General features: G+C 59.4%; 1 protein-coding gene across 1 annotated transcript in view; it reads right to left on the reverse strand.

Annotated features, from left to right (window-relative positions):
• Positions 1 to 202: 202 nt before the first annotated feature.
• The window catches only part of LOC117644298 (PDF receptor), a 36,198-nt gene continuing 16,079 nt past the window's right edge, over positions 203 to 20,321 (reverse strand). The window contains exons 3-12 of the mRNA XM_034383676.1: positions 16,064 to 16,183; positions 15,586 to 15,749; positions 15,234 to 15,337; positions 8,796 to 8,937; positions 3,323 to 3,425; positions 2,318 to 2,502; positions 2,025 to 2,110; positions 1,711 to 1,894; positions 568 to 699; positions 203 to 277 (exon numbers count right to left, since the gene is read on the reverse strand). Of these exons, the coding sequence (XP_034239567.1) occupies positions 203 to 277; positions 568 to 699; positions 1,711 to 1,894; positions 2,025 to 2,110; positions 2,318 to 2,502; positions 3,323 to 3,425; positions 8,796 to 8,937; positions 15,234 to 15,337; positions 15,586 to 15,749; positions 16,064 to 16,183 (1,295 nt within the window). The remainder of the gene's footprint in view (positions 278 to 567; positions 700 to 1,710; positions 1,895 to 2,024; positions 2,111 to 2,317; positions 2,503 to 3,322; positions 3,426 to 8,795; positions 8,938 to 15,233; positions 15,338 to 15,585; positions 15,750 to 16,063; positions 16,184 to 20,321) is intronic.

A 20,321-nucleotide genomic window follows, 5' to 3' on the forward strand; every position in this document is an offset into this window, starting at 1 on the left:
TTTGACAGGTCAATAAGTTGACAGGTCGGTTTGACAGTGCGCAAAGAGAGGTCCGTTAGGAAAGCGTCGAAGAGGCTGACGCGACGACGAGTTGACATGCTTAAGAGACTACGCGGGAAGGTGCTGGCGTTTCAAGAAGAAGACACGTCCCGGGCCCTTCAAGGCCCGCCCTTCCCGGGCGACGGGTCAAACAGTTAGTTCGTTACTGGCGTGTCATCGCTTTGGGCAGTGCCGAGGCAGTGCGGACACTGGTCGTGTCAGCAACATTATCGGGTGACTAGTAGACATGCCAGCAAGTTGACAGTCAATTAGTGGCGTGTGTGGGATGTGGACTTACTCGACGGGCTCGGGGCCGGCGGCAAGGCCGGCGGCATGGCCTGCGGCGGGGCGTCGGGGCGAGGGCCGCAGGGGGCGGGGGCGGCAGCAGAGCAGCGCCAGTCGGCCCTGGCGGCCAGCGCGGCCTGCGCGGCCGGCCCGCGGTGCGTCCAGCACGACCACGGAGGGCGCGCGCGCGCACTGCCGCACCTGCTGCAGCGACTGCACGCCGTCAGCCGCCTCCAGCTCCACGGCGTGGAGGCGCGGCAGGTCCGGCTCGGCCGTCACGTACACGCCGGAGAAGGCCGAGTTCCTCCTCGGCTGGAAGTGGTGCGGCCGCAGCGACAGGTAGCGGTACACGCGCTGCATCACCGCCAGCCGCACCTGCAACGCCACACACATTCAGATTCAAGTTCGAAGTGGCGCGGGCGCAGTGACAGGTAGCGGTACACGCGCTGCATCACCGCCAGCCGCACCTGCAACGCCACACACATTCAGATTCACGTTCGGATCGGATTGGGTTTGGTTTGTTTGCAGTGTACCACGCGGTGCATCCGCGCAGTGCCGTGGTGGCAGGAAGCGCCACGGGGAGGTACGCCGGGGGTGCCATGCAGGAACCGATGCACTTTCAGCGGCCCAGATAAGCTGCCCCCTGCAGCCCTTTTTCCCACCCCCGGGTGCCAGGGGCGGCACCCCGAAAGCCGCGGACAAAGCTTCGCGTACCTGCTGATAGCACCCCCGGCTAAATGCCCGCGCGGCGTGGCACGCTCTGGCGGCGCTTTATTCAAACACCGTTCGTGGCGTGGCGTGGCGATGCCGCCCTTTAGAGCCAGGGCGTGACTGGAGCCTCCTGGGCCGCCGGGCGCAGCGCGCAGCGCGGACTTTAATTTAGAGAGTCGTTTCCGCTCGACTCCAATCTGGATCAATGGGCGCAGCGCGGCGCAGCAGACTGATTCCGAGAGTCGTTTTCGTCGCTCGGTCTCTCTCGCACTCTTGGGGCGTCCCGCACGGGTGCGAGAGAGACAGAGCGACGAAAACGACTCTCGGAATCAGTCTGCAGCGAATTGCATCGGCGTGTCCGGAGGGACTGCAGCCGCCGCGCCGCCACCAGCCCCAGTCCGCCCCGCGCCTTGCTGGAGGCCGTGCTGGAGGACTCGGGGGGCCGCGCCCAGGCCGCGCCGTGGCGGACTAGTGCCAGTTCGAGGGGGCACGGGTAGTGGTGGGGGAGGTGGGGCGGAGAGAAGAGGCTATACAGAGAGCAACGTGTGTAGCGTGCACGTCTACCTACACACACAGACACGCACACACGCACACACGCACACACGCACACACTGACACTCGCTTCGGTAAACAGGAAACTGGGGACCGTGTGGGTCGGTGTGGGTGCTTGCTCACCTCCCCGTTGAGGAAGCAGTAGAGGCAGGCGATGAAGAGGCCCTGGAAAGAGGTGAGGAAGTGCGTGACGTAGAACCAGACGGCCACCTCCCAGACCTCGCGGTGCAGCGGCGGCGGCATGATGTTCGTCAGGTTGGTGATGCCCAGCAGCGGCAGCAGCACCAGGGCCGCGCGCACCGCCTTCCTGGAAGGGGCAATCAAGTTGCAAGAGGAACACAATCAGCTTCGAGGGCCGTTCGTCGTGGAACGCCGTGAAGCAAAACGTGATTCTGTTGGTTTTTTTCTTGCGTCATGTGCCTTTGTCGTGGTCCTACCTCAATTGCACCATTTCACTCGTTCTGCTCTGCCGTAGCTTGACCAGCAGGACTCGAATTATATTTAAGAGAAATAAAAGATTGAGCTGCAACAGAGAGCGAGGGGTGAGGGATGGAAGCCGGACAAGGAACGGAGCGGCAGGCTGACTCCGAGCGCCGAGTTGTTTTCGTCGTTCTGTCTCTCTCGCACTCGTGGGGCGTGCCGGTGAGACAGAGCGACGAGAACGACTCTCGGAGACAGTCTGCGGCTGTTGACGCTGTGGACGCCGTCCGGCCGTCTCGCTCGCACCCACCACAATGACCCCCAGTCGGGGCCCCTCGAGGATCCAGAAGTACACCTTGAGGTTGTAGTTCCGGAAGCACTCCTCGGCCTGCTGCAGCGCCGTCGTCACGGCCCAGCACGTCGTCATGACGACGGGCACGCCCCAGCCAATCAGCGTGTACAGCGAGTAGTAGAACGTCTCCTGGAACACGGTCACTGAAACCCGAACAAAATGACCACTTGAAATTGAAATTGCCCCCCGGCGACGCGAGCGCTTACTGCGTCCCGACCGTCTTGATGGGAAACGGGAACGTGCCGCGGCCTGGCGGCGCTCCCTCATCCCTTTTCCCTCCCGACTTCTTTTCCTCTTTTCCATCTTTCCCCGTCGCCGATGGGAAAAGCTCAGCTGTCGCGGACCTGCGAGGCGGCGAGGCTGCGCGCCGCGCGCCTCCGAGAGGGTAATTCATTTAAGCTCCGAGAAAGGGCTGCGCTTGGCGCCGCTTGGCGCCGCTTGGCGCACTCGCGCGCGCAGCTTGGCGTCCGGGTCGGTTCAGGTCGGTCCGGGTCGTTCCGGGTCGGTCCGGGTCGTTCCGGGTCGGTCCGGGTCGTTCCGGGTCGGTCCGGGTCGGTCCGGGCCGCGGAGGATATCGCCATGGCCGCGCAGCGCCCAGCCCTCTCGATAGATTAACGGGGGCAGTCTGTTGCATGTGCAGGGCCCTTCGTCCGGGGCCACGTCGAGGGGGATTTCGATTTGAACAAGAAGAAGAAGAATCGCAAAAAAAGCACAAAAAAAACAACTGAAATTTAATTTAGTGATCCCGCGTTGTTTGTCCCGTTTCGTCCCTCGTTGATTGTCCCTGATTCATCCCACCATCATGGCTCCAGCCAGAATTTCTTAGTTTCCATCGCTGAATGCAGTGTTGTGCAGATACAGGCCTTCAATAAATTGTAAAAAAAACGGAAGTTCAACCAGAATGATTTTTGAGTTCACCGTCCCTGAGTCATCCCCACCACCTTGGCTCCCCGAATGCAGTACCTGTCACCATGTTGTGCAGGTACAGGCCCTCGATGAACATCCAGAGGAACATGGCGGTCCTGGCGTACTCCATGAGCACGTAGGAGGCCTCGCAGAGCACGGGCTGGAAAGCATCAACACACAAAAATTATTAGCGGAACGCGCATTAAAACAACAAATGCCCGGCCTCAAAACAACACGTAAGTTTTAGGGGGAAAAAAAGTCCGCCGGGAAGGCACGCACAAAAGAGGGGAGGGGGAGGCAGACCGCGCACTTCTCGACGACCAGGGCCGCGGGAGGGGGCACGGCGGAGGCACGGCGTGGAGGATGGAGAGACGGCCTGCTGCGCTGCAAGGTTCGACTAATTTGAAAACGCTGACACAAGCCGTGGTGGAGAGCCAGAAAGTGAATGGCTCCGAGACTCCCCCTTGATTCGACCGCTGAAGTATGCAGCAGCGGCGGCGGCGGGGCGCCAGCCCGGCGCGGCGTCCGGGAGTCTTTTGTCTCTCTCCGCCACTTGGAGGCACGCCGGGGCACGCCGAGGCACGCCGGCGCCCTTTTCGCTCTCGCTCTCACTTTCACTCCTGGCGGTTCTGGCGTGGTCCTGGAGGTCCTGGAGGTCCTGGAGGTCCTGGAAGTCCTGGAGGTCCTGGAAGTCCTGGAGGTCCTGGAGGGTCTGGAGGTCCTGGAGGTCTGGAGTTCCTGGAGGTCCTGGAGGTCCTCGTGTGTCGCGAGGAGGCGCGTGCGGCGCGGCGGCCCCGTGGCCTAGATAGGATGGCCGCCGCAACTTCGATCCCGACAACAACAAGAGCAAGATGCTGCCACGAGCCATCAGGGCGGCCCGCGTGAGGGGAAGGCCTCGCCGGAGATAAACTGCGGCCGCACGAGCGAGGCGAGACCACGGCAAGGCGGTCCATGTCCGTAAGCAGTTTGAGGCCGACTCACAGAGTCGTTTTCGTCGCTCTGTCTCTCTCACGGGATGCCCTATGAGTGCGAGAGAGACAGAGTGGCGAAAACGACTCTCGGAATCAGCCTGCAGAGTCATTACGAAATTGGTGCCCGCTCTACCCACCAGGCCGGATCCCCAGTGCACCTGGTCCGCCCTCGGTGAGAGATCCCTAGCGGTCGCAGCGCTCGACCAAAGGTGGCGAGAGCCCGCACCACATAGTCCGCTACACTGGGTACACCGACCCGCCCGCCGCGCGCGTTCGTGTGGGCGTGTCCCCTGCGGGGTTCTCCTGGCAAAGGACCCCACCGTGAAAGATGGTAAAAGGGTAATATCCGAGGGTTGAAGGCTGGCGCCCCTAAAAAAACAGGCAAAATGAGGAAAAAATCTCATTCAACGAACGTTAATGAAAGCAGATGATACTTGTCTGGTGCTCCTGGTGTGGATTTTAAATAAGAGTTAGAACACATATGATTAAAGAATATATTTTCTAGGACGCGAATACCCTCTGCGCTGTAGGCGGGGAGAGAAAGTCAAGCCATTGTTGACGTCCGGCCGCTGGCGCTGTGCCGAAGAGGCATTGTCGAATTTCGCGCAGGCTGCGCGTCAGGCACGAACGCACCACCCGCCCCGGCAGCCAGCTCCTATTATATTGTTGGTTTCTGGACTCTCGAGTAAAAGCTAGCTGACACCTTTATGTGTCTTGTAGTTTTAGGTCTGTTAAAGGTAAAGGTATGGAAGGTATCATCTGCTAAAAATGCCGGATATGCCAGGATATATAAGGCTCTGTCGGCCAGCTAGTAGCTCGGGGAAAAGGGGGGAGGAGGCTGGGCGAAAACAAAGGTTTCAACTTCAGGCGTATATATCTGTTGAGCCGCGAGCGTTCTTGGGTTGGTTCATGTTCGGGAGGGGGTGAAGTAAGCTCTGCTTGCCTGGGTGCTGGCTGGCGGCCGGCGCGCAGTCGGCTAGAAGACCGGCCGGTGGAGGCCGTCAAAATCCCGAACGCGTTTTGACCTCCAGAGTCCGCTCAACAGGACTCGAACCGAACGTCTGACCCCACTAACGGATTGCTCTCCGAACGAGGAATCCATTGGTGGGGTCACACGTTCGGATCGAGTCCTGTTTAGCGACTCTGGAGCTCAGAACGCGTCCGGGACTTCGACCGCCTCCACCGGTCTGGCCTTGCGCCTTGCGGCCGGTGCCCGGAGCGCGGCCGGCGACGCGCGCGTCGAGCGGGCTGGCCGACCCTCGCCATGACAGGGGCTACGGCTACGAGTGTGCATTAACGATCCCGGGCGAGCCACGCCGAGCCACGCCGAGCCACGCCGGGCCGCGGCCCATGGGGCTTAGGGGTCCGGCGGGGATTAGTACGGCCGGGAGTAAAACGACGAGCAAAGAGGCCAAACGAGGATACAGGGACTGTTAATGAGCAAACATGGACGGGCTCCATGTCAGCCACCTCCCGCAAGGTTCGCCAGGTTGGCGGGCTCGGCGGGCTTCGCAACAAGCAGCATGTTTCACGCTTCCTTCGCCCCTTTGTCCTCTTTGGTTCGAGATAATTGAGCGACGCCTGACTCGGGCCGCGGCGCCGAGGCGGCGCCGAGGCCGGCCGCGGCCGCGCGGGTCATCTCCGGCGACACAAAGTGTGTGCCCACCGCAAAACGCCACTCCACTCCGTACTTTGGCCGCGGCGCGCCGTTCTCCCGATTTTTCCCGATTATTTCCCCCCCGGGCCTCCCCCCCCCCCTTTCCCCGTTTTTAATTAAAAGGGCTGGAGGTCTGCGAGGGACGCAGGGACGAAGGGCAGCCCGTATGGAAGGGAAAGGGCGCCGCGTCGGTGGGCACATCAGCTTAAGGGCCGACGGGCCCGACCCTTCAGAGTTTCCGGTCTGCACCCAATGAAAAGGATCTGGTTTGACGGTACCGACGCCCCCCACCCCCTTTTCAGGACCAGGATCTCTAGGGTTGCCATTGCCATTGCGTTGACTAAGAGCGGAAAGGTGGGCCCGAAATCAGCATCAAGGCGGATGTCATTGAGAATGCGTGCGGGTCGCATCGGCCCGCCTCGCCTTAGTCCGGGCTGCTCCAATGGCCTGCCGCGCAGGATTATCGGAAAGAAATGTAATGGATAACTCAGATCTGTGTGTGTGTGTGCGTGCGCGCACGTGCGTGTTTGTGTCGGTGTGCGTGCCTACGTATGTGTGTGTGTGTGTGTGTCAGTGTGCGTGCCTACCTAGGTGTATGTATGTATGTATGTATGTGTGTGTGTGTGTGTGTGTGTGTGTGTGCGTGCGCGCGCGCACGTGCGTGTGTGTGTGAATAGTCGGCGAGGGCAGCACGCGGTGGGGCGCCGGGGGCGCAGCCGAGCAGCGGGGGCGACTTACAAGGCCGCCCTTTGATGTGGCGGAGGAAGAAGGAATCGGGGGAATCCGTGGCCGGGCAAAAATACGACCGAGGCCGAGAATGCGGCCGGAGTGCGCGGCTTAGTTATCGATGTTCCATCGCAGTGGCACGCAGTGGTCGGACTCTCCATTGAGGAGGCGCGGCTCGGCACGGCAGGCCGGGCTCGCCGCGAAAACATGAAATGATCCTGTCGTCATCGCCAACAACTTTTTCAGGCTGGCAGGCTAGCTGGCGGACTGACCACGCCGCGCTCGGTAGACCGGAAGACCGGTGGAGACGGTCAAAATCTCGGACGCGTTTCGAGCTTCAGAGTCGCTAAATGGGACTCGAACGGAACGTGTGACCCTACCAATGGATCGCTCTCCCAACGAGGAATCCATTGGTGGGGTCACACGCTCGGTTCTAGCCCCGCTAAGCGACTCTGGAGCTCAAAACGCGTCCAGAATTTTGGCAGCCGGCGCCGGGCCCACTGTGCGGCGACTCAGTCCGCGGGGACCCCGATAAGAGAACAACACTTTCCACTCGGTCTACCTGAAGTGCAAGTGGGGAGGCCGCGGCGGAGGAGAGGGCGACGGCAGAGGGAGTGGGGATCATGGAGGAGAAGGCGATGAAAAAAGTGCGCGGCGGCGGTGCAAAATGCAGGCAGACTCCGGTCGAGGGAGCGGGATGGGCACCGCATCGCCCCGCATCGCCACCGCACCCATTAGCGAAACGAAATAGGAGTAAAACCTACGCCATGGCGCGCCACCACTCCAGCGGTCGGGAAAACCGCAGGCAATGTGCCGAGGACCGTCGAGGAGGCCTCCGTCCACACGTTCCAACGATTGTTTGCTTTTTTATTTCATTTTTTTTTCAAAGTCTCTTGAATGCTGCCTCTCACTCCATTAACGGACGGGACACTTCTCGCGCAGTTGGAAATAAATGAGACCGGCAGAAATGACCCGAACCCCGCCATCGCCATCACACTGCCCGGCGACGCCTGGCGACCTTGCGGACTCGTGGGCGCGTTCCTTCCAGAGAGGAGGAGGCAGGAGGCCAGACTACTTATAACTCGCAGAGTTGACTGGACGCCCCCCCCCCCCCCGCCCCATCCTACCCAAAAACCACCCCGCCCCGCCCCGCCCCACCGAGCGGATTCCACAGCGAACGAGTTTCCTCCGGCGTCCTCAAGAGGACCCCACTCGGAAACGCCACGCCACGCCAAGCCACGCCAACTGCGCGCTTCACGCGTCGCCGGGGCCAAAACGCCAAAACGTCGCGGCATGTCTGCGTCCGCGGCCAACCGCGACGACAGCGCCACCGATCGGCGTCTTTGATCGCTCTGCTGAAAACCCCCCCCCCCCCCCCCCCGGAGCCAGCGTGTGAACCGACCCCCGGCCCGTCCCCGCCGCGCTGCCGTGCCGATCTGTGATTAGCCTTCGGCTTGCCTCCCCGAAGGCCGAACCTGCAGACTGATTCCGAGAGCGGCTCTATCTCTCTCGCACCTATACGGGACGATCCATGCGTGCGAGAGAGACAGAGCGATGGAAACGACTCCCGGAATCAGTCTCTCCCGGAATCAGCTGCTGGCGAAGCCTGGAAGGCGATGGCGGCGATTCGGGGACACGGTGGACGCGCCCTGCACCGGCCCGTGCAGACCGTGACGGCGATGGATGAACCCCGCCCGCCCACCCCCACGCCGTGCTGTCTCATTTTGCGGGGTGTTATATATCGCGGCCGTCACGCGCACGGGCTGAAACCTGAAGGACACCTGATGGGCACCTGGTGGGCACCTGGAGGATGGGCATCTGGAGGATACGTGGTGTGTACTTGGTGGACACCTGAAGGTCATCTGGTGGGCACCTGGAGGACACTTGGTGGGCATCTAGAGGACACTTGATGGGCATCTGGAGGGCACGTGGGGTTAACTTGGTGGACACCTGAAGGACACTTGGTGAGCATCTGGAGGACACTTAGTGAGCATCTGGAGGACACTTAGTGGGCACCTGGAGGACACGTGGTGTGCACATGGTGGACACCTAGAGGACACTCGCGGGCTTTCCCGCGGTCTGGTCTAGCCGTGACACGACACGCACGAAGGCCGAAGCCCGCACGCGAAGGTTAGCGCTGGACGGCGCAGGGTGGTGGGGGAAGAAGGTTGCCTACCGTGGTATGCACGAAGCCCTGCTGCATGCTGCTGGGGATCGTCACGCTCTTGTCGATGTACAGCGTGAGCCGGATCACCACCTGCATGAGCATGGCGATGAACAGGTTCTTGTGGATCCTCGTCCGGTTGTTCCTGAGGCTCCTGCAACAGCGATGCCGCCGCGTTAAACAGACTTACCGAAAAAAAATGGTACCGATCTCAACGTTAAAAATAATTTTGAGAAAATAGGTTTAAGGGGAAATTAATGGTTGGGGGAAAATTGCATTGGGAAATTTACATTAGAAATAAAGGCTTTAAGAACATTCTCCATTGGGCAAATGGTTTTAGGAAAATTGACCGGGAACCCCGTAAGACAGTTATTTTTGAATGCGTTCCGTGTTTTGAGTCTTTCAGGGATTCCAAAGTTTTCCTTTTGTACTTATAGCAGTGTGGACGAATCGGGATGAAAACGAAGTCACCGGCAGGCACTCCCACAGCCTGTTGCTGCCTTTTAGCTAACGTCACGCAATTAATAATGAGGATCTGTTCCGCGCGGAATACGAAGGATCTCAAGGCGCGTCGAATCCATCCTACAGCCATATTTACTTCAAGATCCTAAGTATTGTGTTTGCTTTAACGAATACGTAAATGAGAAGTAATTCAGTGAAGAGGATCATAGTGCTTGTCGGGCAGGATGTGCCCACCCGACGTGCCACTCCTTGCTCCTTGTGGCGGCGCGGCCCGGGAGGGGGGGGGGGGGTAGGGTAGGGCGGGGCGGTGTGAGGCACGGTGGGGCGGGGCGAGGTGTGGCGGGGCGGGGCGAGGGATCCGCATTCGGCAGGTTAAAAAGGCACGCGGCGCGCACTTGAAACGCGGGCCGCTGGATGGAGACGTCCCGATCCAGGTCGGCGGCGGGGGAAACTTAGTCGCCGGCTTCAGCCTTCGGCTTGCCTTCGGCTTGGGCTTCGGCGGGGGCGCCGGAGCGTCAGGTTGCCGTTACGCAAGTGGGCGGTGCGTCAGTCACGTTGCGTCACTGCCGAGAACAACCCCGGGCCGCCCCTCCACCGCCAGCCCCGCCAGCCCCCGCGCGGGGTTCTTACGTAAAGCCAATCTATGTCGTGTGCAGTCCTGTACCCGACCCGCAGCGACGCCGAGACCTAAGTACACCAAGTACACGGCGTACACCAAGTACACGGCGTACACGGCGTACACGGCGTGCACGCGGCGCAGCAACTCGACACGCGTCGCTGCATGTGCCAGGCCGCGCCGCGCCGAGCAGAGCCGCCGCGCCCTCTTAGCAGCAGACTTATTAATTCGTCCGTAAAGTTAGACTCGCGTCCCGCCGACAGCGTTTTATTGGATTCCCCCGCTTCGCCGCGAGCTTAAGCGTATTTCTCATCGGCGAATCAAACTTGTGGGACGGAAGGCGGGGGGGGGCAGCATTGGGCCTGAAGCAAGTCGTATTGCCTGACCGATATTGAGAGATGCACAGCCTTCGCGTGGCCGGCCTGGGCTGCACAGTGGGCCAGAAGACCGGTGGAGGCGGCCGAAACTCTAGACGCGTCTTGAGCTCCAGAGTCGCTGAATGAGACTCGACCCGAACGTGTGGCCCCACCAATGGGTTGCTCTCCGAACGAGGAATCGGTTCAAGTGCTGTTTAGCGACTGCGGAGCTCAGGCCGCGTCTAGAATTTTTGACGCTCCTCTGGCCCACTGTGGGCTGGCTGGGGCTGGCCACATGCCGTGTTGCGTAATGCCGTTTCTTTCCTATATTTGGCTGATTTGACGATACTATTTGTAGTCCTCGGATGGATACAGGCACCAATAGGACGGAAAAATCAGCAAAACATAGATAGAACAGCTATTGGCGGTCGGGTTGGTGGAGAGTGCGTTCGGAGTAGGGTGGCCCGCCGCCCTGGGGCTTCGGTACGAGTTTGTCGCACTTGGCCCTGGGACTACACCAACAGTGGAATCAGTGCAAACACGAAAGGGTACGTTGCGGGCCACACTGTAATAACAGAAAAACTGCGCGTCCCGCACCATTTGGTTCTTTTCAAATCATCTGGACGACAAAAAATGCATGAGAAACGTGGGAGTCGCACAGTGGGCCAGAAGACCGGCGCCGGTGGTGAAAACTCTAGACGCGTTTAGAGCTCCAGAGTCGCTAAACAAGACTCGAACCGACCGTGTGACCCCACCCATGGATTCTTCGTTCGGAGAGCGATGCATTGGTGGGATCACACGATCGGTTCGAGTCCCATTCAGCGACTCTGGAGCTCAAAACGCGTCCGGGATTTCGACCGCCTCCACCGGCCTTCTGGCCCACTGTGAGTGTGCGTCGCCTTTGCGATTGCCGCGGCAAACTCTGTTCAAACTACTTGATCAGCCAGGCGGCGGCACGCGGCGGAACTCGTCGTGCGGCACCGAGGCCACACGCTGTTTACACTTTGTAGGCGGCCTGGCGAGGTTAGGTTCGGCAAGCACGGCCTTGTGCTCGGTCCGGCCGGCGAACGCTTCGGCGAACGCGGCCACCTTGAGTCCACACCTCAATGCGATTCAATGGTTCCGCTCAAACGGGCGGCTTCGGTCCCCGTTTCCAGTTAGCTCCCCCGGAGCGAGGCTAGGCCGTGCGCGGCTGGGTGGCGCGAGGCCGGCCGGCGCGAGGCTAGTTCGAGGAAGGCTGGGCTGGACGGGGTGAGGCTAAAGAGCGAGGATGGGGCGGCGAGGGGGTAAACACTTCAAGAAATCGTGAACAGACTACTCGGTATTACGCTGTATTACGGTGTATTACACGTGTATTACGGCCTTAAAATGCCAAAATTTGGCACATTTGACCCAAAAATGGTATTACGATCACGTGTATTACGCGTAATACACGGTTTTGGTGTACAGGGTATTACGCGAGTGGTTACCCCCTCGTGGGGCGGCGCGAGGCTGGAGGGCGCGCGAGGCTAGACGGCGCGAGGCTAGACGGCGCGAGGCTAGACGGCGCGAGGCTAGACGGCGCGAGGCTAGACGGCGCGAGGCTAGACGACGCGAGGCTAGACGACGCGAGGCTAGACGGCGCGAGGCTAGACGGCGCGAGGCTAGACGGCGCGAGGCTAGACGACGCGAGGCTAGACGGCGCGAGGCTAGACGGCACGAGGCCAGGAAGGCTCTCCGGGGGGCGTCTCCGGCGGGCGGCAGAGCCCACCGGAAGTGGAGCCATTGGACCGGAAACCGGGCGATGATGCCCTTTTCCTCACGGCTGGCCAGGCGTAGCAGGCGGCCGTGGTCCCGCAGCCGGAGGAGTGGCGATGTTCCCCGAGTCCACGGAACAACGGAGCGCTTGCGCGGCGCCGCGCAGCGTGCTGGCTGGAGGCTGCGCGCGGGGCGCTCCGGTGCGGCCGGAACCTCCACTGGCTACTCGCCTGGCTGGAGTGGTGCCCCGGAGGAAAACAAGGAGATGGTGCCCGCCTTCACTGCGCAACCACTGTAAACTCCACACTTGGAAGTGCGGAGTTTGCAGTCGGCCACACTCACACAGAGGGCCACAAGGCCGGTGGGAGATGGTCAAAATCCCGGACGGTTTTTGAGCTCCAGAGTCGCTAAATGGGACTCGAACCGAACGTGTGACCCCACCAATGGATTACTCTCCGAACGAGGAATCCATTGGTTGGGTCACACATTCGCTTCGAGTCCTATTTAGCGACTCTGGAGCTCAAAACACGTCGGTCTTCTGGCCCACTCTGAAGTGTGGAGGTCTTCACGTTTGCACTATGACAAGGGATCTGGGCTCTGTGAGTTACACTTGCAGTGTCGAGACGTCCAACAGTGGGGAATTCCTCTGCACCAAGTAGAAGAGCAGAGTACTCGAGTTCTCCTCACTCGGTTTGACAGTGTCGAGTCGCTGTCGTTTCGAGCGGGCAGTCAGAACCAAGACGACGCCGTCAGCCAGTCGTCCGGGGCGGCACGGCCGGCACGGCCGGCACGGCCACGGCACTGCGTGTCTGGATGTTTCCCGGACTGGTCAAACGGACGGCGCTGCAAAGTTGGCAGCGCGGGCCGGGGAGAAGGGCGTAACTGCGCGGCCTTGAGTCCGGCGATGCGGGGTTGTCGCCAAGGGCGGCCAGCCGGTCAAGTTTGGTCTCCGTTGTTCCTCTTTCGGCGAGACGGAGCTCCGCCGGCCGGAGACGCGCTGCCTTGCATAACTAGTGCCGCTGCGCCTCGCCGCGCCGCGCCGCGGGGCTTTTGATCGCTTATTCGCAGCGGACAGTCCGCGCCGTTGGTCCGTCCCGGTCCGTCCGCACGGACAGCCAGCGGGCTGACTAGCACCGTCTCTCTCGCACTCGCGGGGCGTCCCGAAGGCGCGCGAGAGAGACCGTCCCGAATCAGCCCGGCGGCCGACCCGCCCGCGCTTCCACCGACTCGCTGAGCTGCATTACTTATCAAAGACTGTATCGGGCTGCACGTGAAAGACACTACGCCCGCAAGCGGTTTCGCAAAATAGAGAGAGGAAAGGGGCGGGAATAAAAATACGGCGAGGGTCTTTACGTCGACGACGGAACCTCATTTTTGAAACGTTGCTGCAAATTTCCGGAGCGCAATCGACATTCGCGCGGCAGAAGAGGCCTGCGCTTTGGGCCATCGTGCGGGCCGGTGGGGGGTTTGGGGGGGGGGGGGTTCAGAGGAGGGGGTTCAGAGGAGGGGGTTCCCTCATGGCATCGAGATAGCCGCCTGAACGCGCCTGAAGGGTAGGCAAAAAACCGTACTTTTAGCCCTGTACGTGGGCAAAAAGTGCTAGTGTGCCTGCTGCCCCCAACGGCCGACTCTGGATCAGCTACTGTGGGCCAGAAGACCGGTGGCGGCGGTCAAAATCGCAGACGCGTTTTGAGCTCCAGAGTTGCTAATAAATGGGTCTCGAACCGAACGTGACCCCACCAATGGATTGCTCTCCAAACGAAGAATCCATTGGTGGGGTCAGACGTTCAGTTCGAGTCCTGCTTAGCGATTCTGGAGCACAAAACGCGTCTAGAGTTTTTGCCGCCGGCGCCAGTCTTCTGGCCCACTGTGGCGCGGGCTGCCTCCCAGGCTGAGTGGCCCGATAGCAGGTTTGCAGCGGGTTAACCTGCCGGAGAGAGGGTAAAGGCGGCTCCATTACCTGGAAACCGCCGTGGAACCTCCGTGGAACCTCCGTGGAACCTCCCTTACGCCGCGCGCGCGGCGCCCCTGCATCAGGGTTGTTAAAGTTAATTTTTTTGGTTATCGAGTTATCGTTAAGTTAATTTCCGACCCCTGTTAACGATAACTAGTTAACGTTAACACCTTTCGGCCACGTTATCGAGTTATCGATAAGTTACTTTTAACGAAAATCGTTAAAAGTAACTAACTTTTTAAAAAAATTGGATGAGGGAATGAAGGAAAATAAAACACAACATTAAATGCTCAAAAGTAGTGTCTAATTGGACTAATATGTATGCATTACCGATCTTTAAATGATAAAATAAATACAATCAGGAATAGGGAGTTGAAAAGATCAAAATTAAAAATTCTACAAACTTATGCTGACTGACTAGCGCGTTAGTAAGTGACTAGCGACGACTTACTCCCAGTACTGACCTAACCTACCACTACCGTCGGGGCACGGCGAAGTGCTAGTGGCACAAAAACACGAAGGTCAGAACGTTTTTTCTGAAAAATTTTGCGGGCATTTCTACGTTTTGGGGAATTAGTTACTTTAGTTAATCGATAAGTTAACCGGAATCGTGTTAACGATAACTCGATAACGATAACTGGTCTGCAGGATGTTATCGAGTTAACGTTAACCGATAAATTAACTTATCGAAAATCGATTATCGTCGTTAATCGTTAAATTAACTTTAACAACCCTGCCCTGCATCACTCTCGCGGGCCCGCGCGATCGTATGCTAAAAGCGCGTTCGCGTGTGTGCACTCGTGCGTGTATGTTGTCCGTGCGCGTGTGTGTGTGCACGTGTGTTTACACACACATAAGGGCCGGTGCCGCCTCCTGCATTTCTCATCCAGGTGGAGAATGTAAACAGTGTTTGTTGAACCAATCTGGATCCCGGTTTGGCTCCATTGAGATGAAAATGATATGTTCGCCGCGGCGCCGCGGCTCCGCCCCAAGTTGGCTGGGAAAACAGGCGGCGCACAGTGGGCCAGAAGACCGGTGGAGGCAGACCAAACCCTAGACGCGTTTTGAGCTCCAGAGTCGCTAAATGGGACTCGAACCGAGCGTGTGACCCCACCAATGGATTCCTCGTTCGGAGAGCAATCTATAGGTAGGGTCACACGTTCGGTTCGAGTCCTATTCAGCGACTATGGAGCTCGAAACGCGTCTAGAGTTTGGTCCGCCTCCACCGGTTTTCTGGCCCACTGTGCGGCGGGCCGAGGCGGGCCGCGGCCGTGCAGAGTGGTGCAATATGGAGGCGCACAATGAGCAAGGCGCTGTGGACCCACCGGAAGTGGAAGAAAATGGCGAGGGAAACCAGCAGGGCGGCCAGGGACACGCTCAGCCCCACCATCTCCAGCGTCCTCGTCTTCCCGACTATGTTGAGCTTTTCCTGCGCAAACGCACACATTGTGATTAATATGAAAATGAGTCACGTTCTACGGCGAGCAGCGTGGCTGGCATGGCCCAGCGCGGTAGACTGATTCCGAGAGTCGTTTTTGTCGCTCTGTCTCTCTCGCACCCATACCGGGCACCCCATGAGTGCGAGAGAGACAGAGCGATGACAACGACTCTCGGAATCAGTCTACTGGGCGATGGCAGCTCGAATAATCCGATTCAAAAAGTGCACAATGCACCCACATTGGCGGACTCCTCGCCGCCGCTGTACAGCGCCTTGATGAGGTCGGCTATCTCGTCGCGGTAGCAGCCCGAGAAGTTGGTGTAGCCCCAGGGCGCGGTGGCGTTGGGCGAGTCGGACCGGCCTTCCCACTGGCCGCCCAGCCCGCAGCGCTTCGACACCAGCTCTGCAAAAGAATCGAAACGCGGGTTTGTAAAGCGGAGCTGGAACCCGGGGTCACACAGTGGACCAGAAAACCGCTGGAGACGGTAAAAATTCCGGACGCGTCCGGACGCGTTTTGAGCTCCGTTACCCAATCGGACTCGAACCGAACGTGTGACCCCACCCATGGATTGCTTTTCGAACGAGGAATCCATTGGTGGGATCACCCGTTCGGTTCGAGGTCTGTTTCGCCACTCTGGAGCTCAAAACGCGTTTTAGATTTTTCGCCGCCCCCCACCGGTCTTCTAGCTCGCTGTGGTTGGCGTGGTGTACACTCACTGGTGGGGTCCACGTCGGGGTGGCCCTTGGGGCAGAACTGCTTGACGGTGTCGTTGGCGCGCGTGGGCGGCCAGCACAGAAACGTGTCCCACGTGAAGCTGCAGTGGTCCCCGCGGTCCCCTGTCGGCAGCGAGACAACACTGCAGTTGACAAAAAAGTGACTGAGTCCGAGCCAAATAGGACACAGAAAAAGAACTCTGTCGGGGGCGAGGAACGCCCACCGCCGTCGTCGCAGCCAGAAGCAATAATTGATTAGTGCTCCGACCGTCAATACTGTATTTCCAATCTGGAGGTGATCCCCGCGCCTTCCCACCGACAACTCTCTCATCACTAAGATAACAGCCGCTCGCCGCAGGCCGCCCCCGCGAGAGAGAGAGAGAGAGAGAGAGAGAGAGAGAGAGAGAGAGAGAGAGAGAGAGAGAGAGAGAGAGAGAGAAGACAACTCGGCAACCGTTTCCCAGATTAAGTTTTCCTTGAAACATTTTCGCCGTAATAAAGTAAAGACGCCGGAGACGTTTGTGCCGCCACACAGCAAAAGCAAGCACACAAACAAAAAGGGAACACCAACGCGTAGATTGCAATTTTTTTTATTTTCTCGGCGTTGGCGGCAGGCACATTATTATTTAGGCTTGTAAATTGGTAATGTTGACACTGGGTCGAAAGGTTATATTCTGGCGTTATAAAGAAGAGAGAGAGAGAGAGGGACTCCGTATTCTTGGGACGTCGACACGTTTACGGGGGGCAGAGGTGAGAATAGCACGGCCCCCGCCGGAGAGAGAGAGAAAGAGAGAGAGAGAGAGAGAGAGAGAGAGAGAGAGAGAGAGAGAGAGAGAGAGAGAGAGAGAGAGAGAGAGAGAGAGAGAGAGAGAACAGAGGCAGCCAGCCGACCGCTCACCCTTATACTTTAGTTTACTTGTCGGGCTGCCCGCTCCACTTTGTTGGCATTGGATCACCCCCTCTCTCTCACTCGCACTCATGGCTGCCCACTAAGAGGCACACTTTGCGGATAAGGGGGTCGATCCGAACGCGTCCGAAGCGCCGCCCGGCCGCGTCCGAAACTCGAGGGGGTAACCACTCGCGTAATACCCTGTACACCAAAACCGTGTATTACGCGTAACACACGTGATCGTAATACCATTTTTGGGTCAAATGTGCCAAATTTTGGCATTTTAAGGCCGTAATACACGTGTAATACACCGTAATACAGCGTAATACCGAGTAGTCTGTACACGATTTCTTGAAGTGTTTACCCCCTCGCCGAAACTCGTTCGGAGCGCGTTCCGAAGCGCGTAGCGCGTCGCCACAAAGGACTCGGATTGAGAACACCTGTTACGCCACTCGGAAGCCATTGAATGCGGGGCAGGGCGGGGCAGGGCGGGGCGCGTCCGAAAGACGATTGTTTGAAACGGGCGCGCGGCCAAGCGGCGCCTTGCCCTTTCCGGTGTGGACCCTAGCTAATTGGTTCTTCAAATATTCGTGGTTTTGGCAAACTCTAAAACTGTCTGGCAGCAGACAAAAGTAGGAAGAGTCCCTCCCGTTCCCTTCGGCGGTGCCTTGCTGCCAGCCCGGCGTCCCCCTCGACAACCCGAGCCAGCCAGCCAGAGCCAGGTTAAGTGGGCCAATTTAGCTACTGACCCTCAACATGATAATCCCAGAGCGGAGAAGAAAAGAAAAGAGACAACACGGCAGGGAAAGGACCAAGAGGACGCGACGCGCGACGCGGCACCAGTGCTTGGCTTTGTTTGCTCTCATTACGGAGACGATTTCGTGAAGCAAGCCAAGCAAGCTGCGCGCCAGGACGGCCCAGGACTAGGACCGCTAGGACCCACCGTGGACCTCGCTCGGATGGCCGCCCAGCCAGCCCGGGGCGGGGCCGTCTCTCTCTCTCTCTCACCCTCTCAGTGAGAAGTAGAGTCCGGCAGGTGCATGCCGCACAGACAACTGGACCGTGTGGAACACAATCAAAAGCAAAAAAAAAAAGCGCCCCAAAAATGAGGGGAAAAATGCTGAAACAAATTGCTGAAAGTTTGAACCAGCCTGGCCGGCCGGCCTGTGGCGACTCCGCGCGGGCCTTCAGCCTACAGCCGTCGGGAGGTGGCGATCGTATCGGCCAGTTTGCCATCGCGACTGTCAATTCCCCCTCCCTCCACCACACACAAACACAACACAACACAACAAAACACACACACACAATAATGGAAGTCGCTGGCGCCGAGGGCCCAAGGGCTACAGAGTGTACGAGAAAGGCAGGTCGGCCCAGGACGGCGGGCTGCCTGCTGATTGGGGCCCGGATGCCACGTGACTGGGTGAGGGCGCGCTCCCCTCCGGGCCACCTGTGCCCCGCCACGTCCCACTGCGCCCCGCCGCGCCCCGCCACGCCCCGCCACGCCCCGCCTCGCGCCAGCAGATGCCGTTCACACATATTCATGTGGAACCGTCGCGTCGTCACGCCAGCAGAAGGCTTGAAAGCGCTTCGCGGCAACGTGCCACGCCGCGCCACGCCGTGCCATGCCGTGCCGTGCTACGCCACGCCGTGCCACGCCACGCCGTGCTCGGCACCAACTTGCAGCACCCACACTGCCAGCAGGCGTCTTGATGCACTCACATGCAGCTTGAAAAGTGTGCTATGGTTTTGAAAAATGCAGCTTGAGAAGTGTGCTGTTTTATATGGTTTTGAAAAATAAGTACAGTACAGTACTGCTCACTGGGCTGAGGCCTGGAGCGGCTGTCCTGTCCAGCCGGGCCGCACAGACAAATTTTGAATTAAGAGAGGCAAAGCGTGACAGAACAAGAGAAAGTGACGGAAATTCAGCCATTTAAAAAAAAAGAGAAAAAAAAGAAGAAGTATAAAACGTGTAAGTCATTGTTTTTAAAAAATGCCTCCCCAGAAAAAAACAACAAAAGAATACTTGAGAACAAAACAAAAAGGCACAAGAAAGTTGGCGAATCGTTTCCGCTCGACTGTCTCCGCGTGACGTCCTTTTCTTCGACGACTCCGCCATGGACTCCGCCATGGACTCCGTCATGGACTCCATCCATTGTCCGGTACGATGGGCGGGCTCCGCGCTCACTGCCTCACTGCCTCGCCCGGTGCAGCCCCGCCACTCTCCACGCAAGACTCTCGCTTTCGCGCGCCAATGCCAACGACACCTTGGAATCGCCGTACAGTGCCTGTCCCTCTCGGTGCGGAAACCAGTTTGTTGGTAGTATCGGGCCAGGCGTCGGCGGGAAAACATCCTGTTACCGGCGAAACACGAACCAGGGTGCTAACGCGGCACGGGTAGGCGGACGAGCGGACGGACGGACGGAGTGATGGACAGACAGACCCATGGGCTGCCCACGCCGGCAAAGCAAGGCACCGACTGGCAGGACGTCAGCTGCGTGAATGGCTGTCGGGCTGCCTGGCGGCCCGGCCGGCACACCGTGGCGTTCACCATGGCGTGGCGGCACCGTGGCGTTCACCACGGCGTAGCGGCTACATGGCGTTCACCATGGCGTGGCGGCACCGTGGCGTTCACCACGGCGTAGCGGCAACATGGCGTTCACCATGGCGTGGCGGCACCGTGGCGTTCACCATGGCGTTGGGGGTACCATGGCGTTGGGGGTACCATGGCGTTGGGGGTACCATGGCGTTGGGGTACCATGGCGTTGGGGGTACCATGGCGTTGGGGGTACCATGGCGTTGGGGGTACCATGGCGTTGGGGGTACCATGGCGTTGGGGGTACCATGGCGTTGGGGGTACCATGGCGTTGGGGGTACCATGGCGTTGGGGGTACCATGGCGTTGGGGTACCATGGCGTTGGGGTACCATGGCGTTGGGGGTACCATGGCGTTGGGGGTACAATGGCGTTGGGGGTACCATGGCGTTGGGGGTACCATGGCGTTGGGGGTACCATGGCGTTGGGGGTACCATGGCGTTGGGGGTACCATGGCGTTGGCGGCACCATGGCGCGCCGACTTGCTGGCTTGTGGTGCAGCGGGTTCGCGCGGTGCGGCGGATTCCGGTAACCGGGCCCGGACAAAAGCCGCGGGAACCGTACCGGATGTGGATACGATTCAATCAGAGCAGCGACGCCGTGCGACGCCCCGCGCGCTTTGCTGGGGGCCACACCCCGTCCCGCACCCCGTCGAAGGGCCCTTATTTACGCGGAGCCCTGCGAAGCACTGCGAGGGCATGTGCAAAATCAACACCGCTCCGCCACACCGCCGAACCGCCACCGCCGTGCCGGTTGCAGACGTGTTACCCCGCGGACTCCG

The sequence above is a fragment of the Thrips palmi genome, unplaced genomic scaffold (assembly GCF_012932325.1).
Source record: "Thrips palmi isolate BJ-2018 unplaced genomic scaffold, TpBJ-2018v1 HiC_scaffold_1, whole genome shotgun sequence".
In the NCBI taxonomy this organism is placed as follows: domain Eukaryota; kingdom Metazoa; phylum Arthropoda; class Insecta; order Thysanoptera; family Thripidae; genus Thrips; species Thrips palmi.